We start from the raw sequence: 17,729 nt of genomic DNA on the forward strand, positions 1-17,729 counted from the left end.
AGTTGCGTTTACCCTAAAGAAATAACAACAGTTGTATAAGACAATCTTCCACTGGCAAGTTTTAAAGCATTTGAGCCTTTAAAGAGTGTAATTTCACATGCACCCAGGTAACATCAAAGATGGCTGTCACACATCTCCCAGAATAATAAGCCTTTAGCAGTCATCTGCAAGAGATGCGAATTTAGCATCCCTAAGTGTTGCTGGGCTTCAGAACACATTCCTGGTCCAGATATAACTGAACTTAGTTTTTCCAGATTTTAAACTCACCACCAAAGAGCAAGCCACTGCTTCTGTGCATGCACCTTGTGTGGGCTGAACATCCACGTTTACACATAGGTGAAGTGTTGTCTTCATTTCTATGTTGGGAATGTAACGGTCAGCTTCCCAAGGCTAGGGCTATGGCTCTGACAGATGTTCAGACAGTCAGATGCAGAACTGACCTTCAGCTGTTCTAGAAGTTTATTTTAAAATGAGAGCTAACCACTGGAAGGAACTGATGACTTCTGCAGAAAGCACTGCAAAAAGCCCCTAACTTTAAAGTTCAGTTTAAAATCATTAAGTGCAACGTAGGCATCACCTGGTTGAGTCATGCAAACTAGGAATATACTTCTATTTTACAACCTACTCTCTCTACTTGTCCCAGTTTAACTTGGTCTTTTAATGAACCATCTACCCAGGCATGGAGGCAAACATCCAATAGCACTGGAGGCACTACTCATTTTAACCACTGATAGGTAAACAGGCAACTTTAAGAATGTCCTGGGTTCAGCTGTAACAATTGTTTTTCTTTCCAGCAGCTGGTGCAATGCTGTGTTTTGGCTTCACTCTGAGCACAATGCTGGTAACACACTGATGTTTCAGTTGATGCTCAGTAGCACTTGCCCTGATCAAGGACTTTTCATTCTCTCATGCTCTGCCAGTGAGGAGGGGCACAAGAAGCCAGGAGGAAGCAGAGACAGGACACCTGACCCAAACTAGCCAAAGGGGTATTCCATACTGCAGCATATCATGCCCAGTATAGAAACGGGGGGGAGTTACCTTGAAGGCCCAGATCACTGCTTGGGTCAGGCTGGGTATTGGTCAGTGGGTGCTGAACAATTGTATTGTGCAGCACTTGTGCTCTGAGCTTTCATTTCTTCTCTTGTTGTTTCCTATTATTATTGTTGGTATTCTATTATCAGGATATTTTACTTTATTTTAGTTATTAAACTGTTGATATCGCAATATTCATTTGATTCTCCTCCCCGCTCTGCCCTGGTGGCGGGGGAAAGGGGAAGGTGAGTGAGTGGCTGTGAGGTGCTGAGATACTGGCTGGGTTTAAACCACAACAAAAGAGGAATATACATTTTATGGAATCCCAGACTGGTTTGGGTTGGAAAGCACCTTAAGATCATCCAGATTCAACCTCCTGCCATGGACACCTTCCACTAGACCATGTCACACAAGACCCTGTCCAACCTTGAACATTGCCAGGGACGGGACACTCACAACTTCTCTGGGCAACCTGCACCAGGGCCTCACCAGAGGCAGAAGGAGCAGAAAGGGAGTTACAAGATCTTATGTCTTGGAATGTGGTTGCAATTCAGATCCAAGGTCCATGATGTTCCTGTATCAGTTCATGTGTTTGTACTTTTGGGTAATATTTTGTATGTATTCATATAAAGGCAGGACACACAAATGTGCTTTTGTTCTTTCTTGATGTAAAGGCTATCAAAATCCAAAATATCTTGCGGAGTCTCCTGTCACACATTACACATACAGAGCACACTGCAGATTTAGTGTCCTTCAAAGTTACTCGTGCTTCACAGCTCGAAGTGCAACTGCAATGTGGAGTCAGCACATGGCATACACAGAACCAGCAGATTACACTCCTTCTATTTTAAAAACACATAGAGCAGGCTTCTACAGCTGCCTTTAACCACATTAAACCCACTGGTGTCAGCCAAATCTCTAGCCATAGTACCAGGTAATTAAAGCGTAGCTGATACTTACCATCTCCAGCCCAAGTTAAAAAAAACAAACCAAAACCAGTTGAGAGGATACCAGTGACTAGACCAGTACTGATTTCAAAACAACATAACCTAAATACAAGTTTTACCTAAGTAAAGGCACGCTAAGAGAGAATTAGCAAAGACAATGTTTAGTTAGACTAAAAAGGGGGCATCAGTTTAGTGTGAGGTGCCCTTGTCCATGGCAGGAGGGTTGGAACTTGATCTTAAGGTCCTTTCCAATGCTAACTATTCTATGATTCTATGAATTCGTTTACTAGAAAACACAAATCATACATGTCTAATGAAAGCTGAAATCCCAGAGTCTGCCACCATTCAATTGAGCAATGGGTATTTGTGTAATATTGAATAAAGATAAATGTCTCCAGAAACCTTGGAGGTCTGTTTAAAAACTTTTCCATCACAGAAGCAGTCCTTATTGCATGCCAGCTATAAACACAGACAACCTGGCTAAAGGAGTGCACTAATGTGCTTAAAGAACCACCACACATCCTTCAGTTGTAAGGGAAAAGCTCAGTGCTCTCGTAGCAACTGTAGTAATCTCACAACTACAAAGCACGTGAAACTGTTTACACTGAGAACAGAGAGGTCTCACCTTTTTCACCCTAAAACCAGACTGCCTGAAGAAACAGGCAAGTCTTCTGTATCATATAAGAAAAAGCACCTCGCTTTTGATGATGGAACACCTCAGAAAATACACCCTTTTCACATTTTGATTAACAGAAACAGGCACAATTCTAACATTTAACATCAAATTGGTAAAGTCATTTTGTAGCTTCTATTTAGAAGCTTCAAAGGTCTCAAGGACCTCACAGATTTCTCAGTGGTACAACTATCATAGAGAAATCTTTTGATATTGTTGGAAAAAAACCACTTACATCGACTCCTCCAAATAAGTCAAACGTGTATGTATTTGGGAAAGTGGACTCTTGAGCAGCTTTTTTATCTTCTGTAACAGATGCCACTGCTTCCATTGAAAGAAGTGGGGAAATTTCCTGTATGCAAAAGAAGGTTCAAAGAGAAAACTGTTCATCAGTATAACACAAATGTCTCCAACTACCCGTGTTATCTACTGACTGATCAATGACACATTCCCAGTTCTTATCTACCAGCCAACTGACAGATGTTATCATACAAACAGCAAACACTCTAGAATACGATCACAGTAGACTTTAAAGAAAGAAACAACAAAATAATCCCTAGCTTTCAGGAAGAACAGTGTAGACAGTACCTTTAAGATGCTTTGGCACTGGGAGAAATCGCTGTTTGGGTGGCTATGTTGATACAGCTTCTGCAGCAGCAAGGGAATCCCACTCCATTTTGCTTGTTTATCTCTTTCCTTTAACAAGGCCTCTGTGATCTGCAACAAAAGAATAGAATTTCCACGCATCAAATGCTTCATAACCAGGAAAACCACCTTATCACCTCCCCAAAACGTCAGCATATCACACAATTTATTGTACAGAGTATCATTACAAATCCAGTACCTTTTTCCATGCAGCATTTATTCAGAACTGATAGCTGCAAAAATTTTACAGATGATCTAAGTATTTTGAGCAGGAGGGGGCTTAAAGCAGATGTTATCATTGAGAGTATTTCACCTCATGCCATATTTTTATATTGATCATAGATTTTAAAATGGGAACACATTAGTGTCCTATTAACTCCATTGGTAGAACTCCACTGAACAGGTCAGTGTGCCTTGATGCTGCCAAGATACTCTAAGATGGACAGAACACTGAAGATGGAAAGGCTTCATTACTCATCACATTCAGCTTGTAATGAGTATTTCCTCAGCCAAATCCATGAAGCCATCACTGGTCATAGCAATGGCCCAAAACATGAAGATTTACAAGCAGGCTCCAGAAGAACATACCAAAGATCCAGTAAAAGCTTCCTCTGTGGTCTGGTTATAAACAAAGGCCAACAACCAAATCAGCAGAACGACACTGGCATTACCCTCTGGGAAGCAGCCTGCAACCATCCCTTCATATTTGCTACTACATTTGTGCAAACTTTCTCCAATTTTCCCTCTTCTCCCCAAAATATATATTAAAAAAAAAAAAATCACCACTACATTTTAAACGTAGGAAGAAAAAAAAATAACAGCAGCACAAAACTAATCAATATTCTGCTTAGAACCCACAAAAGCTGTTTGAAAACTTGACCACTTCCTGCAGGTTACTGTCAGCAGATGCTGTGAAGGCGGAGCTCTTCATTGAGGTTCACCATGCAGTCAATGCTGACCTGCATTTAACTCCCTTCCTTTAACAGTACCTCAGAGGTAACTAGGCCAACCCCAGAAGAGGGCTTTGCCCTTGTACAGAAAGGTCAGACAGGCAGCAAGAGTTAGAGCAGGATTTCTGGCTGGTGTGACAGAATTTTTATATGCCCACCAGATTAACAAACAAGCCCCCAGGAAACTGCAGTCCTCAGGTGAGCCAGACCGCATCTCAACGCGACAGTTGTGGAGCTTCTTTTACTCCAGGCCTAAATCTCTAAGCTGCTCCCATTCTGGGTAACTCACTCCCAGCCTTTCTGTGGCTAACTTTGTAGAATGGTTTGAGTTGGAAAGGACCTTAGGATCATCCAGTTCCAAACCCCTGCCATGTAATCCAAGGCTCCGGACAACCTGGCCTTGAGCACTGCTAGGGATGGAGCATTTACCACTTCCCTGGGCACCCTGTGCCAGCGCCTCAGCACCTCACAGTAAAAAACTTCTTCCTTAGATCTAACCCAAACTTCCCCCGTTTTAGTTCAAACCCATCACCCCTTGTCCTATTGCTACAGGCCCTGATGAAGAGTCCTTCTCCGGCATCCTTGTAGCCCCTTTCAGATACTGGAAGCTGCTGTGAGGTCTCCATGCAGCCTTCTCTTCTCCAGGCAGAACAGCCCCAACTTTCTCAGCCTGTCTCCATACAGGAGGTGCTCCAGCCCCTGATCACCCTCGTGGCCTCCTCTGGAGTTGTTCTAACAGTTCCATGTCCTTTTTATGTTGAGGACACCAGAACTGCACACAGTGCTGCAAGCGGGGTCTCACGAGAGCAGAGTAGAAGGGCAGGACCTCTTCCTTCGACCTGCTGTCACGCTTCTAACTTGTATTGTTTCCTTTCAGCCTCCCTAGATGTTCACTGTTAATAGTTAACAGTCAGGAAAGCTTCCTTCTTATTGTTTCAGTCAAGACATCCTCCTCAGACACCCCTCTGTGTACAATTCTAAAAGGTCACTGCATTCTGTATTAGACAATTACATGCAAATATACTCCAGTTTCTGACTGAGAATTTACCCCTTTTCTCTGTTGCTAGACACCATACAGGAAAACCAGAAAACTGGGGCAAGCACATGAAACTTCAAACTGGCAATGTTAGGTCCTCACCCTTCCTCTAAGCTTCCCAGATAGCTAAGGTTCTTTTCCTGATGAGAACTTCAAGGCTCTTGAAGTATCGGGTTTTCTTGCTACAGGGGCTGACTGAAGCAGCATAAGCAAAACTGGGACATAAAACTCTCTAGTTTTTAACTCTTTGCTGCTTTGACTTCTGAATGAGAGTGATCACTACTGGGGAATGATGACAGAGTTTCTTCTGAGGAGGCCATTCAGAGGCAGAACAAACCCAGAAATCAAAGGGCTTCTCACTGTTTGTCCCGCGGGCAATGGGTCAGCTCCTCTGAAGTTACAAATTTCCATCTCTCCTTGTAACACCCAGCACAGAGATGAAGAGGAGCTCCAACACTGCCCATTTCAGGTGTGGCAGAAGCACACAGCCCCACGAGCAGCAGAAACTGGATTCATTGCAAAGAATGTGCAGCAAAATGCCAGGGAAAGAATCCAACTCTCCAGCTCCAACTGATGTGCAAGATACCACAGGCAAAGATGACGTGCATGGGCTGCAATCTCTGCTTCCAGTAGCACAATGGAGAATTCAGCATCCAAGTGCTCTCAGAAACAGCCAAAAGCTCTTTACCAGTGTTAAAAGCTTGCACTGGGTTTAATACTGCATTTGTTAATCACATGTATGCTTCTTGGTTTGGGCAGGATCCATCCCCATTCCCATCTCTGTACCAGTAGGTCTTCCTCTCCCTGTGCTGGACTCCAAGGCAGCCACTTATGCTGATCTGCAGAAACCTTTCAGAACTGAAATTCTGACAGAATGAAGCAAATGTTTCCTTGCTCTTGTCTTCCTTTAACTGCTTTCAAAACAAAGTTTTCTTTCTCTTATTTAATACATGCCTTTGGTTTCCTTGCAAGCTCCAGCTTGTGGTCCCTGTTCAGTATTTATGAGGCTAGCCTGGCTCTGAATATTTCCATTGTGGTGGGGTGATATCTGCCAATGCAAAGATTTTAGATTCTGTGGAGGGATTAAAATTCAACTGGATTGTATGGAGCTGTCTGTCTTTACAACCATTCTGGTTAAAAACTGCATCTCCTGATTTCTGGAACAGCATATACATGAAAACTGTTCACTACATGCTAAGTGGGTTTTTCCCTCTTGCTCTTTTTGTTATTGAAGAGTCATCAAAATTAGCTCTGGGTCTTTGGGGGCCCCCTTCCCGCTAGAATTCTTTGGTTCAGCACCAATTTCTCACACATTTTCTTCAGTCACTGAATAGTTCTGAATAAAACAGCTGAAATCTTGCATATGAAGCTTGAGAAGTCACATACTCTCCAGCAAGAAGGGAAGGCTGCAAAAGCCCAGCTGTAAATGGCATCAATTAAGACAGAGGCCAATCTAACCAGTGGTTGCTGGGGTTAGGAACCATCACACATTCCTGGCATTAGCAGATGACAGAGTAAGTACCGATTACTGGGAAAACAAAAGGACCAGCGTCAGAACTTCTCTACACCCCAGTGCAGCAACCAAACTGGTACAAACACCAAGCTCCACACAGTCATTTCTCAGAAGTTTGCAGTAACACAGCCAAGTCTTGAATCACAAATTGAGAAACCTGGGGAACAGCACGCTGTGGCCCTCCAGAAGCAGACCATCCAGGCAGGCCTCTGAAACAAGGCAGCACACACCAGCTCAAGCCCAGCACAGAGCTCCCAAGCTATGTCACCAGCCAAAGTGGTCTGATTAATGTCAGTTTTACACCAGCACTTCACTGAATGCTGTTCACCAGCCAAGGGATCAGGTACCTGACTAGTCCCATCCTGGCTCGCTCCAGCTGTGCTTCTGAAGCCACAGCACTGCGGATTTGCTGCAAGGGCAATCAAAGGCTTCCGGATGGATTTAAGCACAGAGGTAAAAATGTGTCATCGAGCCCAGCCATGACAGTGAGTGGAGCAGACAGAGCGGTTCCTCTGCAATCCCAGAGTAGTTTGTGTTCAAAGGGATCTTAAAGCTCATCCAGCTCCAACCCCTGCCACGGGCAGGGACACCTTCCACTAGAGCAGCTTGCTCCAAGCCCCTGTGTCCAACCCCACCTTGAACACTGCCAGGGATGGGGCAGCCACAGCTTCTCTGGGCACCCTGGGCCAGCGCCTCAGCACCCTCACAGGGAAGAGCTTCTGCCTAAGAGCTCATCTCAGTCTCCCCTCTGGCAGGTTAAAGCCATTCCCCTTGGCCTGTCCCTACAGGCCCTTGTCCCAAGCCCCTCTCCAGGTTCCTTGTAGCCCCTTTAGGCACTGGAGCTGCTCTAAGGTCTCCCCTTCAGGAGCCTTCTCTTCTCCAGGCTGACCCAGCCCAGCTCTCTCAGCCTGGCTCCAGAGCAGAGCTGCTCCAGCCCTCACAGCATCTCCATGGCCTCCTCTGGCCTTGCTCCAGCAGCATCATGTCCCTCTTGTGCTGTTGCCCCAGAGCTGGATCAGGACTGCAGGGGGGGTCTCCCCACAGCACAGCAAAGGGCAGAATCCCCTCCCTCAACCTCTGAGATTGCAATCGAGCACACAGGAGGTGGGGGGTGGGTCTGGGCTTAAGTGCACACTGGTGGCTTATGTTGAGCTTAAAGTCTCCCGAAGGACTGGACTCCAGGATTTCCCAGGAGATGACTCCAAAGACCACCATAGGAATAGTTCCCTACTATAGAGTTTAAGTAACCAACTTTTGTGCATAATCTTTTCTTGAAAGTATAAGAAGGGCTGAACCACATGCAAATCTAAGTATTTCTTTTAAATTTTTAATCCTCCTGTGTTATAAATCCTTTTAGAACACCCCAGTATCCATTAGCATAACAATCTAATATAACTAATTATAATACTTAAATCTTCCTTGAGGTATATTGAGTTATATGTTAATATCTACGTAAATCCATCCCTGGATCAGCTTAGTTCTCCCTTCCTTTCTCGCCCTCACTTTGCTATGGGTTTTGTTGCTGATGTTCCTGCCCACGACCACTACTCTCCAGGCACAGCTCCTCCAACGGAAGCAGCTCATCCTTCCAACTGCTTTGTGCCCCTGCCACGGGGTAAGAACTGCATTATGAGCAGCACTAAGTATTTGTTACTGACCTGAGACCTCCTGTAGTTAAGACTGCTTCAAAATCCCTTCTCCTTCCAACGAGTATTTGCCTTTCCTTCTGTGCTCCTGCATTGTGAGGATTTTCATTGCCCTACAAAGTAATCCTCTTATTTTCCCAGCCTTGTCTCCACCACTTTTCCAAGCTGTGGTCAGTGACACATCTCCAAGTCTTCCCATAGTTGCTGATGAACTGGAGGCCCATAAGCACATGGCAGCAGGAGAAACACCATGAACTCCTCTTTGCTCTCCAGAGTAAGCAGTTTTCTAACAAAACTGTGTCTCTAGTTCACATTTACCCTTCAAACATTTCCCTGTCTTGCTGAACACTCACTACAGGAGCCTGGTTTCTGTCATCTTTCAAAAGCAAAATAATAGTGACTCAGGTGCCCAATCACCCTTTACAGCACTGAAGGATTCATGCTGCGATAGACTTCACAGCTATGACACATCTGCTGTCATCCTACTTCATTCCATTGGTTTGGTTGCCATCATAAAATAATTAGGGATGGAAAGGACCTTAAGATCATCCAGTTCCAACCCCCCGCCATGGGGCAGGGGCACCTCACACTAAATCGTGTTACCTCTGTCCAACCCGGCCTTGAACACCGCCCGGGACAGAGCATTCACAACCTCCTTGGGCAACACATTCCAGTGCCCCACCACCCCCACAGTAAAGAACTTCCTCCTTATACCCAATCCAAACCTCCCCTGTTTAAGTTTTAACCCGTTACCCCTTGTCCTATCACTACAGTCCCTATCATGCAGTAAGTTAAGATTGGAAATGCTATAAAAAAAAAAACAACAGAATTTCCATTCTCATTTCCCATGACCACTTCTGAAGTATATATTCAAACATTCTGAATGGTTAGAAGGAAAAAGCAGCATGAGATTATCAAGAAACAGATGCAAGCACAGGGGCTCTATATCATTTTCATATCCTTTCCTTCCAACCTTTTAGGCTGTACCTTTAAAACCCAGGCAACCAGTATTTGTGCAATTAAATATTCAGCAATAACTGAGGAAGCCATCTCTGACATGCTGCCAGGAGAATGAGTATTCAGAGTTAGGGGAGTGCCCTGCCAGCCCAGCTCTTGATCACAGCTCCCTTTCAGTCGCTAACAAACATGCATCAGCCTGGTGAAGCTGTCCCTTTGCTCATGCAACTTCCCACAGAAAACCTTCAACCAAGGCAAATGACCCCTCCTCAGACGCAAGTTTCCAGTTTAACACAACAGCATATCCAGAAACAACTTGTGGCCCTACGGCAACATGTCAGAGATCCCAATTTCGTTCATACAAAGAAACTCCAGTGGTGAGATGTTGACTTCTCCCAACTTAATCAGAGCACCCATCTCCAGCCTCTCTCCAGCTCCTAGATTCTTCAAAGCATGGATCCAGTTTCCCAAAACCAATGCTTCTCCACCCTCCACAAGCCTGGATGGACACACCACCATTTCTCCTGCCAACTCAAAAGCCAGGCGGTGAACTTTGCCAAGAGCTGTGGCTTCTAGCCAGGTCTAACCTTCCCCACAACTCCCGGACTACTGTTCTACTCCCCATCCCTCGAAGAAGAGCTCATCTACCAAGACAAAGAACAGGGCATGAGAATCCAAAACCCTACAGTGCTTCTAAGAGTGGAACAACTCCAGTGCAGATCTTTAACACCAGCAGCTCTTAAAACCCACTACAAAATCCACCAGATAGTAGGAACAGCTACTAATGTTTGCTTTGATGATCTTACTCTCAGAAACTAACACTTCAATGAATATGTAAAATTATATTAACTTCACAGGGATTGCTTTTTGCTTGGAACTGCCCTATGTCTCTTCTTTAATTCATTTTGAATGAAAGCAAGATCCACAGGGATATCTAGGAAAAAGCAAAAGGGCAATGAATATCATGGAACCATGAAATGGTTTGGGGTGGAAGGGACCTTAAAGCTCATCCAGTTCCAACCCCCTGCCATAGCAGGGAATTACACCTATGACGGTTTTCTTCCCACTCACACAACAAAATAAGACCAGTGAAGTCCAACCATTTCTGAGTGTTTCTTATGGATGACAGAGCTCTGGTTCCCGTCACATAAAAAGCATGTCAGGGTTTTCAATACTCCCTAGTTGTCCTCTAGTAAGGAGTATAAGCTTATGAAGACACAATTAGAACTACTCAAGTGGATTATATTCATACTCAAATGCTTTTTTGGTGGCAGTGGTGTGAGGGAACAAAACTGATTAGAAACCAAAATATTTCCTTAGAGTTAGTAAACTACTCCAGACAGACAACCTGTAGTGGTGGGAGCTGGAAATCGGCATGTCTGAGGCAGATGTTTTCCTTCCACAGAGATGTTTTTCAGAGTGGATAGGGGCTATCTTGCTAAGGGAAGCATCTATTCCTAGGGATGAAACACATCTGGAAAGATGGACTCTGTTTTTCCATTCTGATTGTTTCAGCTAAGCCTTGGCAACCCTGAGAGCAGCACTGATGATGCGCTCTTGGGTCTGCACCAGCGGCACACTGATTTGCCAACACATCACTGGTTAGCCCACTATTATACGGCTCTGTCTATAGCGACTCACACAGCTGCACCTAAATATCTTCTGGTTTCATGTTATACACATGCTTTTCACAGTTGGCTTGCAGCAGATGAAGTATGTGCTGTCTTGCAAAGGGATTTGAGCTTGATCAGCCGAGCCAAAATGTTCTGTTGCCTTCAAGGAACCGCACCATAAACCCTGTCAGGTCTTATTTACAGTGCTTGTGTGCAGACAGAACTGCCGTGCCAGCACAGGGACTCAAACCAGCCAGGTCCCAGGCAGTGTTTCTCCTTGTTAGAAAATGTGTGTCACTTCTGGAAAGTTGGTCTGTTCTAGCTTACCAGTATCTGAAAAGCTCCTTTCACTTTCTTTGGACTCAGGGCAAACCCTGACACAAAGTTTTGCAATCTGGTATCACTGACTGAGGCTTGTATGCAGGGAAGCAACTGGGCTCAAATGCCTCTATGAACAGGCAAGGGCAATACCTGCTGAAATCTGCCTTATCCATTAACCTCATTATTATTAACAACAGAGCAAAAAGACCAACCAGCAAGAAAGCTCTGGCTCCTGGTAGGCGAGTACAGCAGGAACACACAAGGATCCAGAGTTTGGAGATTTAACTGGCCTCAAAACTGCCAGATATTCAGGTGGCTGTTGACGTCAAAAATACTATTATGTTCCTGTATGATCAGACTGATGGGACTTCCAGATACGGGTCTGCCAACAATGAACCTCACCCATTCAGAGATAAGCCTCTGCTTTCCTCACACAAAAATTGATCTTGAGTTCACCTAAAAATAGTATACAAAGTCCTGCTTAAGAACAAATGCCACTGCTGATCACAGAAGCGTTCTGACTGTCCCCCAGAGATCAGATGCTGAAATACAGTCACGACATGGGGCTTGGAGCAACCTGCTCTAGTGGAAGATGTCCCTGCCCGTGGCGGGGAATTGGAACTGGACGAGCTTTAAGGTCCCTTCCAACACAAAACATTCTATTATATGAACATTGTGGGAAAACACTCCTCAGCTGGCAGGCACCTCAGCAAGGAACCATGCTTCCTAATATCTCTGAATTAACAGCCTGAAAATGGTTTCTTCTCTTGGAATACCAGCAGTGTATGCAGTCCATGCAGCATATGCCCCAGAACTTCCTCGCAAAGAACAGGAAGACAGAGCCCGAAGGACATTCTCCCAGCTTGTTCTAAACCCCAACGCAGCAGCTTGGAAACCTGATCTGTTCTCATGCTTTTCAGGAGCAAGTGAGTTGATAAACTGAAGCACAAGCTACAGTACCGCTGCTGAGGAGCCAACTGCATGAAAACTGTGCACTTTCTGATCAAAAATAGAACTTCATAAAGATAAGCACCCAAACCTGCCTCCTACTACTTTAAAAGTTACATTAAAATGTTTTATATTTAGATCACATACAAACAAAAAATTGCTTCGAGGCAGAAGTACAGAGACATGTCATTTACTAAGTTCAGAATCATTCAGGGAGTTCTTGTCATTCCCTCTTAGTTTAAGTGATTTGAAAACAGCATTTATGAAGCACTGGGAGCCCTCAGTGTCCAAGCTTGAAGTATCTGAGAGCAGCACATTGATACTGAAATCTATAGAGTAAACCAAACCAAGCCCTTGCAACAAGAAAACCCCATCCCAAACTTGGGCATTATGAGAAGGAGGAGGAGATAACCAGAAGTTTCCTCACTTCCTGTTAAAGCCTGGTCACTGCTTTGGCAGTGATTCCCAAGATTTAACAAACCCCCCAACTAAAACAGGGGACCACACTGCATTTCTCAAGCAAACTAAAGAGTGGAGGTACCATCCTAACAGATCCAAGTTGGTGCACAACAGTGCTACAGGTTTATCCGACTTAAATTGCTGCTGCTGTAGGGGGAGTGAGAAAGAGCATAGAAGTGGACAGGCGAGTTGGCGAGACAACATGCTGCTCTGTCTGCATGCCCTGCAGAACAACTCCACTGAAATAACTTCCTTCAAAGGACACTTCATCAGGTTTAAATTCATGCAAATGGTTTGCTCTCTCTTAAGCCTTAGTCAAACTATCAGAGCAAGCAGCAGAGTGAGGACAAAAGAGTGTCTAAAAGCTTTTTCACCTCCTCAGCTACAGAAGGAGGTGTGGGCATTCATGTTGACCAAGTCCCCCCTTTGCAATTGCTCACACTCCTTGTTAATCAAGGAACATACTGTTGCCTGCACTAGTAAAAAGCACTTAAGAGAGTGGTAACCCATTTTTAATGCCATTTCAACTCTCTGAAGATACTTTGGCTCAATAAATCGCCATTCGAATGCAAGTTCTTTATCCCACACTTTGCTTCCCAAGTCTCTGCACCATTCCAGAATTAATCTGTAAAACAAATGCCAATTACTCTTCACAAAACGAAATGAATACTCCATTATCCATGAACAGCTTCTTAAAAGAGCCAGCATAAGCACATGATAGCACAAGCCTCAGTAGCAAGTTTTCATTTCTTAGTAATTCCCCAGCATCATCAGCTGGGAAAGATGACAAATTTGAAACAGACCTGGAACAGTTTTATGTAAAATCATTAACATAAAACCTACCCCATTTCAGAGCTAAAGTGCCTCTTGAGCTCTAGTATCATCAGGTTGCCTCTGTCCATCAAACACACCTTAAGTCTGACGCAGTGTTATCACGGTTATGAGCAAAGCTTCTTTTCGGGGGAAGCCACAACCTCTATCTCCAACCAAAGCAAGAGGGGAGGCCGACTCTCTCGCAGCATGGCACAGGCCTGCCCTGCTCCACAGCCCTTCTTATAGCGAGACCAAAGACGGGAAGGGGAACAAGGGGCACGAAGGCACGGGGGCATCCTCCTCCTCCTCCTCCGCACCACGTCAGGCTGCAAGGGGAGGATTCGGCCAGGACCGCGGCGGGGCAGCACAGGAAAGGCTGGGCTCCAAGCAGGCTCGGCAGCAGGCCCCGCCGGGCTCCTCCCGGCCTCCGAGCTCCAGCGGAGACCTGACAGCGCCAGGCCGGGGCTCAGCGCCGCCGAGAGGCCGCTAAACACCCGCTCCCAACCCCAGACGGAGCGGGGCCTCGCGGGCCGGAGCAGGCGGCTCTGCAGGCCCTGCCGCGTGCAGGGGGTGTGCTGAGGGCAGGGGGTCCGCCAGGCCTCGGCCAGCCCAGCGGGAGCCCCCCGCCACGCCGGGCCCGGGGAGCCCCCGCCGTGCTCCGGGCCCCCCCGCCCGGCCCAGGTGCCGCCCCCCCACACCCCGTACCTGCGTCCCCCGCGTCAGGCCGCAGCCGCTGAGCTGCCCGTACCGCAGCTGCTGCAGTATGTTGGTGGGCGCCGCGCGGGCTCTGCCGGGCCTGGGGCCCCCCGCCGCCTCCGCCATGTCCGCCGCGGTGCTCGGGCGCACACAAACATGAAGCGTCCCCCCCGCTCCGGGAGGTGCTTTGTACGGGGCGGGAGCAGGGACCCAGTCCCGGCAGAGCCCTGCGCGCTGCGGGGGACGCTGGGAAATGTAGTCCAATGAGGGCGCGGGGCTGCCGGGAAGGGGAGGGGCGCGCGGGGGGAGCAGAGCGGTGTAAATGGCTGCGGGGGGGAATAAACCCCAGCGGGAAACACAGCACTGGGGGAGTAGGCACTGTGGAGCACGGTCACAGAATCCCAGCCTGGTTTGTGTTGGAAGGGACCTCAAAGCTCCTCCAGTTCCAACCCCTGCCACGGGCAGGGACACCTTCCACTAGAGCAGCTTGCTCCAAGCCCCTGTGTCCAACCTGGCCTTGAACACTGCCAGGGATGGGGCAGCCACAGCTTCTCTGGGCACCCTGGGCCAGCGCCTCAGCACCCTCACAGGGAAGAGCTTCTGCCTAAGAGCTCATCTCAGTCTCCCCTCTGGCAGGTTAAAGCCATTCCCCTTGGCCTGTCCCTACAGGCCCTTGTCCCAAGCCCCTCTCCAGGTTTCCTGCAGCCCCTTTAGGCACTGGAGCTGCTCTAAGGCCTCCCCTTCAGGAGCCTTCTCTTCTCCAAGCTGCCCCAGCCCAGCTCTCTCAGCCTGGCTCCAGAGCAGAGCTGCTCCAGCCCTTGCAGCATCTCCATGGCCTCCTCTGGCCTTGCTCCAGCAGCTCCAGGTCCCTCTTGTGCTGCTGCCCCAGTGCTGGACCAGGACTGCGAGGGGTTCTCCCCAGAGCACAGCAGAGGGTCAGGATCCCCTCCCTGCTCTGTTGCTCATGCTCTGGGGGTGCAGCCCAGCACACGGGGATAAGGTCTGGGCTCCAAGTTCTGGACTAACATGCAGGCAGCAGCTCCAGGGACCCAAAAGGTGATGGTAGTCCCAAAGACATAATGGTGACCAGCAGCCACTCTCCTCCCTCACTGCTGCTGGCTGGCTCTAGAGTCTTAGGGCTGCTGTTGCCAGCCCAGCTCTGGTGGCTGGTGAGACAACAGGGAACATACAGTGTAGGCACCCAAAATCACTTAAAACACAGATCTTGGTTTATATCCCATTTTATTATCCCTTTCATTGTACAAGGGACAACAGAATTCAAGAATGACAGTAGTGATTTACATGATGCTTTAGAGCACCCTCTAGCCCGTGCTACTGCGATGGCTCTCAGGTGATGTACTTGAAAGTTTTACAGCATCCCATCTTCCAGCCCTTCTCCCCACCATGAATAATGCGTGGGCCTGATGATGATCACAGTTTTAATTGTAAAAAGCAAGATGTGCTAATGGATGACTTGCTGTCTGGATAAACTGCTGCTCACAGCCACTAAGCACTGCAGCTGAAGAAATGCACACATGGCAATCTGTTCACTTGCCTGCTCATGCTGCCTCAGATACAAACGGCTGCTCTCAGTCCCTTCTCCTAGGGACTCCTGTCACACTGCCCCCTTTGCTTTTTGGTATGGGTGGTTTTTTTTGCCATTGACAGCAATTCATACAAAGTTCTGACTTCTTCTTTTTCCTTTGTTAGCTCCATTAAAATAGTATTTCACAAGACGCTGGTTTGACCTTTCACCAACCCACAGCCTCTCCACATCCCAACAATTGCTTTTGAAATACCTCAGAAAATCCAGCCTGAAGTTTCGGGCTTTGCAAGATGCTGGGGGTGGAGAAAAACACCACCACAGTTTTAAGTATGGCATCAACAGTACATGCTAAATTTGGGTTCTGTCTTCTATCTTTCTCCACCCAAGCAAAGCCTGTAGTATCTTTCCAGCCTCTGAGAGATGCCACAAGTATGCACTGGAGGTAGGACCTCCTGAGCCCTGATCTGCCTCATTTGGAAACCATTCAAAGCTGCCACTACCCATATGTGTTTAACATACCTCTCATCTTGGGTTCCTGACAAAGCTCCTCTACGTTCTGTTAACATGACACAGTTTTCCATTTACAGAAAAGGCTTACTAGAGGAGCCTAAGAAAGTCGGTTTAGTGAAAAGAAAGTCTTAGTAAGAAGGTAGTAGCTCCCAAATACTGGACCAAACCAAAATTAAGGCTGTCTTGTGTTATTCTGACTCACCCATCCATAGCACCAACCAAGGTCCATCTGATTACTCACAGTAAGACAGTAACTGTGGAGAGATGAGTTCTTTCAACTCCCACCGTGCTAAGGATAGGTCTTACCTTCTAAGGCCCTTTGGTTCTGATACTGAATGTAGCTTGTTTGTGCCTGCTCCAACTCCTCACTTCCCAGCAGGCTTGAAGAAAGTTCATCACTTTTCTGCCCCACCTTTTTTCCCTCTCTTTAGAAAGAAAACCTCTTTGTAACACCAGTGTTGGATCCTTGCATACATCTGTCAAAAAGACACTAATATCACATTTAAAGGTTTGGATTTGTCAGGTCAGCTGAAATCCAAGAGGTTTCATGCATTTCACCTCTTAAGAAATAAGTTTCCATAAGAAGGGTCATGGGAACTCTCTCACTGCCTGCTGCACCCTGAGGCTAACTTCACCCACTGAGTTGGCTGATTCGGAGTTATACAAGTAAGGACCAAAGGGAAGTTCGAAAGAGGAAGGAAATGGGGAAATGTCATAGGAAAAGTGTGTTAGATTCTGTAAGAAGGAAGCAAGCTCCACTGCACAGTAAACCAAACCTCTGCTAGTCCACACTCCACCCCAGTTTGCAGATGACACTACCTGGACATTTATTAAACTGGTTTCAGGCAGTTAGTACTGACCCACACTGGTTATAGACATGGAAGCACCAAGAACTTCACTATGTTGCCAGTGCTGTCCTCCCCTCACAGCATCCTTCAGCTTGACAGACAGGAACCACCTCAAACTCAAGTTTTTTTAGCTGGTCAATCTCTCAGGTAAATCACATGTTCCTGAAGAGGCCAAAGAAAAAAGGTGGAGCACATCACAGAAGAGACTTAAAGGCTCAAAGGTGAAGATACACCTTGTGCTCCCTGCTTTTCCCCTTATAACAGGCAACTGCTCAGGCTCATTTTTATAGAGCAAAGTGTCGATTCTGCATAAGCCTGTAAAACTTCAAACTCACAATGGAATCATCATAGAATGGAATGAATCCCAGCATGGTTTGTATTGGAAGGGACCTTAAAGCTCACCCAATTCTAACACCCTGCCATGGGCAGGGACACCTTCCACTAGAGCAGCTTGCTCCAAGCCCCTGTGTCCAACCTGCCCTTGAACACTGCCAGGGATGGGGCAGCCACAGCTTCTCTGGGCACCCTGGGCCAGCGCCTCAGCACCCTCACAGGGAAGAGCTCCTGCCTATTATC

The 17,729-nt window shown here is 46.8% G+C and overlaps 1 protein-coding gene across 1 annotated transcript in view; it reads right to left on the bottom strand.

Annotated features, from left to right (window-relative positions):
* The window catches only part of TRPC4AP (transient receptor potential cation channel subfamily C member 4 associated protein), a 35,961-nt gene extending 21,491 nt beyond the window's left edge, over nt 1-14,470 (bottom strand). Inside the window, exons 1-3 of the mRNA XM_062604113.1 lie at nt 14,259-14,470; nt 3,241-3,369; nt 2,888-3,004 (exon numbers count right to left, since the gene is read on the bottom strand). Of these exons, the coding sequence (XP_062460097.1) occupies nt 2,888-3,004; nt 3,241-3,369; nt 14,259-14,375 (363 nt within the window). The 5' untranslated portion in view covers nt 14,376-14,470. The remainder of the gene's footprint in view (nt 1-2,887; nt 3,005-3,240; nt 3,370-14,258) is intronic.
* Between the last annotated feature and the right edge of the window lie 3,259 nt (nt 14,471-17,729).

Source organism: Pezoporus occidentalis, unplaced genomic scaffold (assembly GCF_034315485.1).
Source record: "Pezoporus occidentalis ecotype Australia unplaced genomic scaffold, CSIRO_AGI_Poc_V1 ctg83, whole genome shotgun sequence".
Classification (NCBI taxonomy): Eukaryota; Metazoa; Chordata; class Aves; order Psittaciformes; family Psittacidae; genus Pezoporus; species Pezoporus occidentalis.